We start from the raw sequence: 12890 nt of genomic DNA, 5'->3' as shown, positions 1-12890 counted from the left end.
ATTGTGGCTATGGCGGCAGCTAGGAGGTCTCTGTTGACATTGACGCCGATTATTCCGGCGTTATCTTCTTCCTGATAGATGCTGTTGTAGGATCGATCGGAACTTGATGTGTTATCGTGAATTGTGTGAAGAAGTTCGTATTTAGAGGTTTTGATGTCGGTAGGGCGGTTGGAGAGGAGGATTGCGGCACCTCCGGCACGGAAGCAGCAGTTGATAATGATCTTGGAACGGTCTTTTCCGATGTAGCAGTTTTCGGCAATGCTCTCTGTGCTCACTATCAATGCGTAGGAGTTGTGGTGCACCTGTTATGATTAGCAATTTAGTAAGTTTGATTTGCAGTTTTTAGATGCTTGTTACCTGCTAAATGCACATCGTAATAGAAGCATAGCTTAGGGAAAATAGTAACATGCTTCCGTTTTTGTCAATTGTATCACAATTTGATGATAACTTGGTAAATTGGACAAAAACATATTTTTTTTTGCGAGAAAATGTGTATAGAGTAAAATGGAAATCGGTCTAAAACGAGTTGCTGCGTTACACCCTGCATTATATGGTATTGACCTTTATGCTTTATAAATTATGGTCCAAAAGTCGGACCGTGGGTATTTTATACACCATGTGGTGCAATTGCGAAAAAAGTTGAATGGCAAAGGTTATTGTTAGATACATGAATCTTTCACAGGCCTAAGCTATTAATCTGGTATAATAGTTTTTATATTCTCTTTCAAAATCTAGTACGTCTTGAGCAAAAGATGACAGAAACTATAAGTTTTAAAAACATGGTTGATGATTATGCAAAGTCTTGTACGTGATTAGGAGTAGTGTAAATTACCTGAAGGAGCTGTTTAGCAAGTCCTGTTGCCAGAAGTCCTGCACTGCATCCCATTCCAACAAGATTGTAGGTGATGATGTTTTCTCTAAACTTATACCGGTTCACTATCATGCTAGAAAGAGATGCTACTGTGTTATAAATACTACAATTCACAATTAGGATCCCAATTTTGTCAGTTCCTACACCTGTGTTTCGCAGAAGCATGTCTAATGAACCGAATATGGTCATCTCCACTTCCCTTCGCGCATCTTTCCTCAATGGTTTATAACTTTCTCTTAATATGGGCTCTACCAAATAAGTAGAGTCACCAAGGCCGCCTCTATCCATAGCACGTTTCATGAAATCCAGCAAGTCTTCCGTTAAATATCCGTGCTGTCTTGTTTGCTTCACAAAAAACTCCTTTGAGCTCTTCTGAGAAGCTGGAGGCTTGTAACAGACAAAATCTATCAAGTAAACTTTGCATGAAGGTTTTTTGTTCATGACAACACATAATAGAAGAAAAAGACACACGAGTAATGCTAAATACATAACTCCTGTATTGGAGTTTATGATAGGGTGGGTAAGGAATTCCGGGAGATCTTTTAAATTGAGGTTCATAACGAACATGATTGTTGTATGAAATCTTTTCAAGGGCCAAATGTCTTCCTGTCAAAAGTTATAAGAATGCAGGGTGTTCTAACTGATCTTACAAATGTTATGGAGATAGGTATATAACATTTAGTCGTGCAGTTCGTTTGTATTAGATAGCTAACCTGCTAAAAGAATACTGTGTTGCTATATATATATACACATATAAATTTGCATGGTATCAACTGACTTAAATGTAGTCTGTTTCATGTGTATCAAACTGGAGTTAATGCTAAAGTTATTATTAATCCTATATTAGAGATATGACGTCAAAGTACTTTGTTTTATAGGCGGTTAATCTAACTACATTAAAAGAAAAGTTTTGGTATTTGGGTCTTTGATTTAGTACAACAAATTTAGAGATACAATATGTTTGTTGGACCTGAATTACCAGTTTTAGCCGACATGGTAGTTAGGCCAGTAGGCTCAAAAGAGTCTTTGATGGTATTTGCACATGCTTATGGCCAAACAAAACATGTGGACGAATTTTCAGTTTCTTTCTTACTTTAAACTGCCATCTAGACTTTGGTCAAGCCGACTCTTTTAAACTTTCTGTGCAGTCGCCATTGAATGGTTGTAGTTTACATTGTGTATTGCAAACAACATGTTTATATATAGAACTCATTTATTGGTCTTTACGCTTGCATTGCTACAGTAATAGCATACTACATATATAACAGAGGTTAAAGTGAAGACCTAGGTTCACTTTTAGACCGTTTAATAATAAAATTGGACTTCACTAACTTACCTATGCACAAAGTTTTAAAATTTGGTTTGTGAAGATTACAACACTGATTTTATATCGACAACTAATGAGATTTATGGGTAGTTGGGTACCCACGATCTAGTGGTCCAATGATATGGTGTTTGCCCATATAAAAGTGACATGAGTTTAAATCCTTGCTAAGTGGTATTTAGGTGTTAAAAGTTGCAATTCATTGATTTCCTCTGTTTGCAACATATGATACACTTTAAATAATATTTTGATGATTTGTAACAATTAACAACATCAATAAATAATGAAACATAACTTGAAGGAACTGTTTTGCAAGTCCCATTGCCAAAAGTTCTGCACTGCATCCCAATCTGGACTAGATTGTAGGTGATGATGTTTTCTCTAAACTTATACCTATTAACTTTTGGTATGGGGTAACGGAATGAGCGAGGTAATGGAATGGACAAAAGAATGAATGGTCTTGTTTAGTAACCATGTGAGAATGAAATGAATCTTTACTTTGTATTGTTTGGTAGGCAAGAAAAGACGAAGGAATACAATCCGCGGTGGGTGGCGGTAGTGGGAGGTGGCGGTGGTCGTATTGGGTGGTGACAGTGGGTGATGACAGTCATGGTGGTCGGTGGCGGTGGTAGGCGAATGGGGGTGGAGGTGGTCGACGACGGAGGGTTGTGGCAGCGGTGGGTGGGGGTGGTCGATGGTGGTGATGAAGGGTGAGAGAGAGTGAAATGAAAAATAACAAGGGAGTGGATGACATGAATTTGAGGTTTTGGGAGAGGATGAAATGTTATGTAATGGGAGATTCCATTACCTTTGATCGATCAAACACATTTTTCATTCTCTCGCAATAGTCCATTTCATCCCCTCTCTTATTCCTGCATACCATAGCAGGTTTTTCCCTCATTTAACATCTTTTAATTTACATTGTGTTTTAGGATGTTATGAATTATAACATGTATACACATACTTTTGGGTCCTAAGTACACCAAACTTTTTGCTATTTGAACCAAGTGATGTGACATTAACAAATGCATATTTGTGTTTTTCTTTTACAACTTTTTATATATGATATTTTATTAAAAAAGTGAATATGGTTTTGCGATGTGCTTATTTTTATCTACGTTTTGATATAAATTTTATAAAAAATGGAGCCATTCAAATTTAACATTTTATAAGTCGTTAAACAATTTATATTCCGTTTTTTTATAAAATTTATATCAAAACAAAACGTAGATAAAAATAAGCACATTGCAAAACCATATTCGTTTTCTAATAAAACATAATATGTCGGAAGTTATAAAAAGAAAAACACAAATATGAATTGTATTGGAAGTTATAAAAGAAAAACACGAATATGAATTTATTAATGTCACATCACTTGGTGCAAATAGCAAAAGGTTGGATGTAAATAGAATCACCCATACTTACACATATGGTTCATGTAGAGTGTCTTGATTGTAGTTTTGCTCCTAAGTCTGGGAAATTACACGCTTGGTCTAAAATTATGCATGAACTTTAACATGTTTGGCTTCTGAATGTTAATTTTTTATATACAATATAATATAATGATCTAGATATTACATCCGCTGGTCATGTTAAATTTCATATGATCTTATCAATATAGCTTCGATTTGAAATGTAATTGCAACACTACATTTAACTGGTAACTAATTTTATAAAGCTGATTCAGAAAAGGAAATATTCAAGCAACTTAAAAAATTAAAACAAAATGTTATTGAAATTAACTGGAAGGTGCGAAATCTATAGGGAAAGGTCCAAATTCCACAGTCACCGGAAATTGACCAATCTCATCTGTCCAAGGGTTATCGTCACCATGATCAATGGTCTTCATCGCACGCCAAATAACACTACTACACTTGAAACCCGACCCGAATGAAAGGTGCCAGACCTTGTCACCTTCTTTGACCCGACCCTTTGCCTCTACGTAAGCCAGCTCATACCATATTGAACTGCTGGATGTGTTTCCATACCTGTACAATGTCATTCTCGAAGCTTCCATCACCTCGTCCGAAAGCCCTAGGGTTTTCTGCAGGTCGTCTAGAACCGGCTTCCCGCCAACGTGAGGTAGGAAGTGATCAACGGCTTTGCTATAATTAGGTATGTACTGCTGAATATTCAGTGACGGAAGGAGTTTTCTTGTGATGTAGGTTACTTGATAGGCAAGTTTCTCTTGTATTGGAAGAATTAGGCGACCTACGGTGATTAGGTTAGGTTTAATTGTGTCTATGGCAGCGGCTAGGAGGTCTTTGTTGATGTTTACGCCGGTTATTCCGGCGTTGTCTTCTTCACGAAAGATACTGTTGTAGGACCGATCTGAACTTGATGTGTTATCGTGTATTGCGTGAAGAAGTTCGTATTTAGAATTGTTTTGATCGGAAGAGCGGTTGGAGAGGAGTATCGTGGCACCTCCGACGCGGAACAAGCAGTTGATAAGGAACTTGGAACGATCTTTTCCGACGTAGCAGTTTTCGGTAATGCTTTCTGTACTCACTATCAATGCATAGGAGTTGTGGTGCACCTGTTATAATTAGCAGTTTGTTAGGTTTGTATGCAGGTTTTACATGCTTGATATTTGCTAAATGTACATCATAATAGTAACATTAACATAGTTTAGGTATTATGCTTCCATTTTTGTAAATATTCACAATTTGAGTGTTAATATAGGTTTTAATTGCTGGCCTTAGTAAATTGGACAAAAGTAAATAATGTTGTTATTTTTCAGAATATATATATATATATATATATATATATATATATGTATATAAAGTTTTGAAACATGATTAGCAATAGTGGGAATGACCTGAAGGAGTCGTTTAGCAAGTCCTGTTGCCAGAAGTCCTGCGCTGCATCCCATTCCAACAATGTTGTAGGTGATGATGTTTTCTCTAAACTTATACCGGTTGACTATCATGCTAGAAAGAGACGGTTCTGTGTTATAAATACAACAATTCACAATTAGGATCCCAATATTGTCAGCCCTTACACCTGTTTTTCCCAGAAGCATGTCTAATGAACCAAATATGGCCATCTCAACTTCCCTTCTTGAATCTTTCATTAATGGTTTATAACTTGGCTTAAAAAAGGTCTCTGCCAAATAAGTAGAGTCACCAATGCCACATCTTTCCAGAAGATTCCTCGTGAAATCCTCTGTCTCTTCCGTCAAATATCCGTGCTGTTTTGCTAGCTTCATAACAGAAGGTTTTGAGCACTTCTGAGAAGCTGGAGGTTTGTAACAGACAAAATCTATTAAGTAAACTTTGCATGAAGGTTTTTTGTTCATGAAAAAAAATAATAGAAGAAAAAGACACATGAATAACGCTAAATACATGACTACTGTATTTGAATTTAAGACAGGGTGGGTAAGGAATTCTGGGATATTTATAAAATTGAGTTTCATAGTGAACATGATTGTTGTTTGAAACCTATTCAAGGGCCTATTTCTTTCCTGTTAAAAGCTATAAGAATGCAGGGTTTCTAACTGATCTTACAAAATACAAAAGATGTAGTGTGATTTTATGGATATATAACTAAAAGATTTAGCGATTCTGCCTGTTTTGTGAAAGCGTGGATTTGTCATATTACACAATAGGGGAAGACTCTCTTTGACGATAGGCATGCGTAACAGAAATCCTTAAATGTCTATTGTTTTCTTGAACAATTTTTTTTTGTATCTGTGACTCTTTGATACAATATTTCTGATACAATTAATCATGTTTATCAGATTTGAAGTTAATCTTCTAAAATATTGCCCTGTTGCTGTATTATATATCCCTATGGATTTGCATGGTAAAATTTGTATCCAAAAAATGACATAAATTAGTGTGCTTCATGTCTATCAAAAAGTTAAGAATAATAGTGCAAATACTGTGTTAGGGATATGTATGGAATAACATGTTCAATATAGTTTGCGCTTCGTGTGATTATGTGTGCCACTTTTGATTTTTGAAGATAATGCAAAAGAGTACCACCAGTCCTTTCTAATTTTTTTTTTTTGGTTAAAAACGTCTTTGGTTTTATTTCATCATCATTTATGAGAAAGTACAAACAAGGATTGTTTCTAATATGAATGTAAACATTATTTTCATGATTGTAAAATAAAATCAATTTTTAGGATGTTACGTATAGTTCTATTATTTCTCATGTGAAAATGCTGGCGTTGCATTTGCATACATCTGATGTAGGAAACTTTAGTATCATGATCTTAGATTATGAATCTTGGTATTGCTGTTTTAGAGACAAGGCAAAATTCAGTACGGAAATGGACGAATCAGATGGGAAATGATTTGGTAAGTAAGCTTTTAAAGTCTTTAATAATGCATGTGCATGTGCATGCACATGCTGGTCGCAAGTAGTATTATATTTTATTAAGGTGGTGAAATGATGGGCGGGTCAAATGGGTTTAGTAACATGTCAAAATGGTTTCAGGTCAAAGCTAGTAATTGTTTGTACGTGATGAACCAAGTTAAACTGGGTGAAATTGGCATGAAACACTATTTGTTCTTTATTATTATTTATTATTATTTTGTATTTCAAAGTATCCTGTGTGTTAAATATGATTAGAAAGAAACATATTTTATTACAACCATAATATAATATTTTGAGTAAAGCAATTTAGTAGACTGTATGCGTTTAAACTATTCTTTGGGTGGCTTTCTACCCATTTCTTGATAGCTAAACTTGCTAACTCGTTAGAGATGAAGCATAAGCAGAATCTTCCCATTCATAAATGAACAGTTTGGAATCGCCATCACTAGTATTTTTTAAAGGTTTTAAAAAACTAGTGGACTAGGATAGATATGCTGCCAAAGTACTTTGTTTGATAGGCGGTTAATATAACTACACTAAAAGAAAAGTTTTGGCATTTTGGTTAGATTCAGTAGACCAGATTTAGAGATACAATACATGTGTTGGCCCAGAATTAGAGACTTCAACTGACATGGTAGTTAGGCCAGTAGGCTTAAAGCCTTATATGGTATTAGCACATGTTTATGACCAAGCATAAAGGTGGACACATTCCAAGTTTCTTTGTATTTTGAACTGCCGGTTCCCAAACTTGACTTACTGTGTTTAAGTACACCCAACCCTTAAATAGTGTATTGCAAATTACATGTTTATAAAATTCATCTATTGGTATTAACGGTTGCATTGCTACTTTACTTATCGCATACAAAATGTTTCACGGGTCTTAAAGTGAAGACCTAGATTCACTACCGGTGCACCCAAATGCTTCTCCCCAGTGGTATCAAGGTATTAGGTGTGTAAAGTAGTGTCCCTTTCCATAAGGTTGAGGGTTCAGGTCCCATAGTGAATATTTAGAAGTTGGATTAGGTGAATAATGTGTTCTTTTTTTAATTAATAATAAATATATAACCCACTCGGCCACTCATATGAAGCCACCTCAACCCACCACTACAGTTCACACTACCATAACACACCATGGATGAAATTAGGAAAAAATGTGATAACCAGTGACTAGTCACATCTAAGAATTTGCGAGTTATATATGGATGATTCCCTTGACTATAATAAATCCTTTATATGTTAAATTAGAATAATAAATAAATAAATAAATAATTTAAATGATGTAAGATGCATAAAGATCCTTCTGTTAACTATGTTACAACTCACAAAAAAAGGAAAAAAAAAACTACAAATCTTTATCATAATGGACTCGGTATTGCAACGTAACATTACAGCTAGTAATCGTAACAGGATGTTTTAGGAACTTAAACAACATAACATTAATCGACTTCACTTGGAAGGTACGAATATACAGGCATTTGTTCGTCGCAATCTGTCAAAGTCACCGGAAATCCGGAAATCTCGTCCATCCAAGGATTATTATCATCATCATTAGCATCAAGGGTCTTCATTGCATGCCAAATCACACTACTACACTTGAAACCTGATCCGAACGCGATGTGCCAGACCCGGTCTCCTTTTTTCACCCGACCTTTTGCCTCCACGTAAGCCAACTCATACCATATCGAGCTGCTAGAGGTGTTTCCGTACCTGTACAATGTCATTCTCGAAGCTTCCATGGCGATGTTGGAAAACCCTAGGCTTTTCTGCAGTCCGTCGAGCACCATCTTCCCGCCGACGTGCGGGAGGAAGTGATCGACGGCGTTGCAGAAATTAGGTTGGTACGGCTGGATGTTCACTGACGGAAGTAGTTTTCTTGCGATGTAAGTTATTATGTAAAGGAGTTGCTCTTTTATCGGAAGGATTTTGCCACCTAAGGCAGCGATGTTTGGTTTGATAGTGGCTATGGCGGAGGCGACAAGGTCTTTGGTGACGGTGATACCGATCATTCCGACGTTGTCTTCTTCCCGTTGGACACAGTTGTATGACCGATCTGAACTTGATGTGTTGGTGTGCACTGCATGAAGAAGTTGATATTTGGAGTTGTTGTGATCCGACGGGCGGTTGGAGAGGAGGATCGCGGCGCTTCCGACGCGGAACATGCAGTTGGGAAGGATCTTGGAACGATCTTTGCCGATGTAGAAGTTTTCTGTAATGCTCTCGGTACTCACTATCAATGCATAGGTGTTCTGATTCACCTGTGTCAGTTAATTAGCGGTTCATTGGTTTTCAACATATGGATTGAATTTGCGATTACCTTTAGACCGTCGCAATTTTTTGACTGTTTTGAGAGACTGTTTTGAGACCATTTGGCTTTTTGCAACGATTTGCAACTGGTATTTATAATTTAGTTAATTAGTCTTGATGTTTTTGCGACTGAATTTTGAGCAAAGCTAATGTTGTAAATGAGCTGATATACAATTTTGTGATATATATTTGGTCGCAAATCTGTCGCTAGTTTTGTAACCGTTTTTACAGACGGTATTTAAAAGTAATTTATATTTTTATTATTTTCTTTCAGTTTTTCGACTGTTTTGTGACCACTTTGCGACTGGCATGTATAATTTAAGTTTAACTGATTATTTTTTACATTATATTTATGACTCAATTGCGACCGAAACTAGGTGTTTGCAAATTCACATCTGTTTTGCAACCAGATCTTGGGCAGTCGCTAATTTTGCTCATTATTTTCTATTGCAAGTTTCAGTTGCAATAGCCCAGTTTTCTAGTGGATGGTGATGGATAACGTACGTACCTGAAGAAGGTGTTTAGCTAGTCCTATTGCCCTAAGTCCCGCGCTGCATCCCATCCCAACCAGACTGTAGGTGATGATGCTTTCTCTAAACTTATACCGGTTGACTATCATGCTACAAACCGATGGCATCGTATTATAAATGCAACAATTCACAATGAGTATCCCAATATCATCACATCTTACACCCGTTTTTGCCAGAAGCATGTCAACTGCACTGAAGATGTTCGTTTCAATTTCCATTCTTGCATCTTTCATCGAAGGATCATATATCAACCCAAAACATTTTTCTGTTACATAAGCGGAGTCACCAATGCCATTTCTTTCATAAATTTTCTTCATGAAATCAAGCAAGTCTTCTGAGAAATATCCACTTTGTCTTGCTAGCTTCATAGACAGTTCCTTTGAGCATTGTAGAGAATTTGGTGGCTTGTAACATGAGAAATTTACCAAATAGACTTTGCATGAGGCTTTTTTGGTGGTGATAATTAGAAGACAGATGAGTGGGAGTAGGGCTAAGAACATAATTATTGTGTTGGAAAGGGTAAGGAACTCCAGGAGATTTTTCAGATGTAGGTTGATGATGGTCAGCATTATTGTGGTATGAAATTTATACATAGATCTTAGTTGACCTTTTATGGATATAAAACTAAGAGTTGAATGACAAAAGGAATGTAAAATGGTGCATTTTGTATCGTGTTTGGCCAGTACGAGAAAACAAATGGTTTTTCGTATTTCATCATTTTGTTCCGCCTTTTATTTGTGCATACCAAACCTTAATTGTAAGATGCGTGGAGCTCCCATATTGTAAAATAGGGGTAGAAGCTCTCGAATATAGGCTTACCCTTTATGTAACAGAGATCCTTATATGTACATACATGTCATTTTCTTGTAAATTCTCAGGTCATACTTAGTTGTGCGGACTTAAATCTTTTTTTTTTATCTGTTGCATTCAGTTGTGTGCTTCATGTTTCTCTCATTAGTTACTGTTGCTATGTATGGGTTTACATGGGTGTTGTTTGTTTTTTAAGAGGTAAAATGTCTGCCATTTGCGGACCACATCTGCAGACATCTGTGGAAGAAGAGGTGGACCAAACCTCTGCAGTCTGCAAGAAGGCTGTTTGTTTTTTTACGTATGCAAACTTCTAAAGTAAACTAGTGGTAATGTACGGGCGGTGGTGGTGTTGGACGGTGGTGGTGGTGGTGATGGGCGGTGGTGGTGATGGGCGGTGGTGGTGAGTGGTGGTGTTTAGCCCTCTGCAGACCTTAGAAGATCTTAGAATTGGGCCAAGTTTGCACCAAGAAGAGCTCGCGCAAACGTTTTTTAATGAAACGCTTTCGGAAAAACAAACAGTCTGCGCGTGGCAATGTCTGCGTGTGGTTTGCGCGGTGTAGACAGAAGAGCTTGCGCAGAGCTTGTCAGAAAAAACAAACAGCACCATGGTCAACTTTGCATCATTTCAACCTGGGCCGGATTTCAATTTTTTAGTTATATCTTATTAAAATTTTATTTACTGATTTATTAGTATATCATGCTTCATATATTAGTTTTGCAGATCCACAGAGTAGTTTTATATTTTGTTGTAAATTAGTTACATAATAGTTTTAAAATTATTTATGACTTCATCTGGTTTTAAAACGGGTTCAACTAGTAAACAGTTCAGACAGTTGCGTTGGTTATAAGTGATGAAACCATGTCTTCTTTGTGAGGACCAGCATAGAGCTTTCTTTTCTGCGGATAAGGATACATATTTAAAAAAACAATCACTTTTTAAAAAGAAATCCGGTGGCTGGAGAGTGGAGATCACGGACCGGGTACGCTGATGGATGTGCTTCGTGGATATGCACTATGAATTTGATGTTAAAGAATGTTTCTACTGAAATGTATGGATATGCATGACCATTTTGTTTATTTCAAATTTGACGTAAATGGTTAAATGCTAATGTGCTTTTAGTTACGTGACAGATTCAAGTTCGAATATTGCTATGTTGAATTTCGATCATATTTTACTACTAGATTTTGAGTTTCAATTATTTTGTTTGTTTATAAAAGTCTCAAATAGTAAATAATAATTAAATAATAATATTCTATAATTCTATAACTTATAAACAAATAAATGTAGACGGTGAAGTTTTTATCAATACTCACAGATAAGTGAGAAGTGTCTGGGTAGGGTGTGATAAGAGCGAACTTTACCTCTGTCATAGGAGATAAAGATATGATCCTGACGAGACCTCTCGAGTTAAAACCCATATTTTTATAGTATAAAAATACAGGTAATCTGAGGCATGTATTACTAATTTACTATTAAGGAGAAAAGAAATGACGGCCGGATATCATGAACCACCTAAAAATTAACAGGCACCAACACCTAGGAAGAAAGGCAAACAAAAGGGTAAGACAAATCAAGGAACCAGGTAGGACAAATCAAGACACCAAGACTAACTTATCTCTATACGTCCTTTGAAAAACTACCTTTATCCGACGTCTTCAAGAACTCGTATCATGTACTCAAACAGGTGCAAATCTAAAAAATCTTTCTTAATTTAGAGTAAACTTCTGTTTTGCTCCCTGTGGTTTGGTCACTTTAACGGTTTTGTCCCAAACCTTTAAAAATAGTCATTTTACTCCCTGATGTTTTGGTTTTGTTGCCAGTTTGCTCCCTGCGGGGAGCAAAATGGAAAAACAAACAATTTGGATGGAGTTAGAGGCGGGGAGCAAACTGGCAAAAAAACCAAAACATCAGGGAGTAAAATGACTATTTTTAAAGGTTTGGAGCTAAACCGTTAAAGTGACCAAATCACAGGGAGCAAAACGAAAGTTTACTCCTTAATTTATTCAGATATCAGTTTGGGCCTATCTCTCCTTATCCCTTCTCCATTGTGATTAGGGATGACAATGGGTCGGGCATTAGGAATCCCATACCCAATTGTAAAATCGTGTGTTATACCCAGCCCAATACCCGTTGAATATCGGGTATATCCGCTAATGTATTATATAACAACTATATAAATTAAATTATGATACATTACATATATATAAGTTTTATTATAAATAAATAACAACATTATAATTTTTATATTATTTTATGTATATACTTCATACATACAAAATATAAATAATATTGTCTAATACATATTCCAAAAGAAAATTTATTGTTTCACATAATGAACCTACTAAAATAAAGCACTAACACACAAAAGTTAAGGGAATATAAAATTATAATAAAAAACTTTGGGTATATGATACGAGTATATAGTTCGGGTAAACAAGTATATGATTTCAGGTAATCGGACCGAGTATCACCTAATCTCATACTCTTCCTGTAGCCGCAAAAATTCTAAAACTAGTCCCATACTCGTTAGGTTTTGGGTATACCTGTCCTATATGTTTCGGCTTTCAGGTATACTCCTCGGTCTTTGATTTTTTTGTCATCCAAATTGTGATGGTTTTCACTTCACACTTTCACGTTGGTGCCATCATTTGCATCTTCTGCACATGCCAAACCATCTTAATCTTCCATCCCTAATCCTATCTAAAATGTATGCCATCCGCAATTTAT

The 12890-nt window shown here is 36.2% G+C and overlaps 2 protein-coding genes across 2 annotated transcripts; both read right to left on the bottom strand.

The window, feature by feature from the left end:
• Positions 1-3933: 3933 nt before the first annotated feature.
• On the bottom strand, positions 3934-5600 carry LOC110877069 (3-ketoacyl-CoA synthase 2). The gene is made up of 2 exons (XM_022125228.2): positions 5014-5600; positions 3934-4731 (listed from the first exon to the last, which is right to left on the bottom strand). The coding sequence occupies exons 1-2, from the start codon at positions 5539-5541 to the stop codon at positions 3934-3936; spliced, it is 1326 nt and encodes a 441-aa protein (XP_021980920.2). The 5' UTR covers positions 5542-5600.
• Positions 5601-6822: 1222 nt separating this feature from the next.
• On the bottom strand, positions 6823-9897 carry LOC110877067 (3-ketoacyl-CoA synthase 20). Its single transcript, XM_022125224.2, has 2 exons — positions 9331-9897; positions 6823-8773 (listed from the first exon to the last, which is right to left on the bottom strand). The coding sequence occupies exons 1-2, from the start codon at positions 9850-9852 to the stop codon at positions 7955-7957; spliced, it is 1341 nt and encodes a 446-aa protein (XP_021980916.2). The 5' UTR covers positions 9853-9897; the 3' UTR covers positions 6823-7954.
• Between the last annotated feature and the right edge of the window lie 2993 nt (positions 9898-12890).

The sequence above is a fragment of the Helianthus annuus genome, chromosome 4 (assembly GCF_002127325.2).
Source record: "Helianthus annuus cultivar XRQ/B chromosome 4, HanXRQr2.0-SUNRISE, whole genome shotgun sequence".
Taxonomy (NCBI): Eukaryota; Viridiplantae; Streptophyta; class Magnoliopsida; order Asterales; family Asteraceae; genus Helianthus; species Helianthus annuus.
Note: the sequence above shows the minus strand (reverse complement) of the source record. Positions and strands in the feature narration are given on the sequence as shown.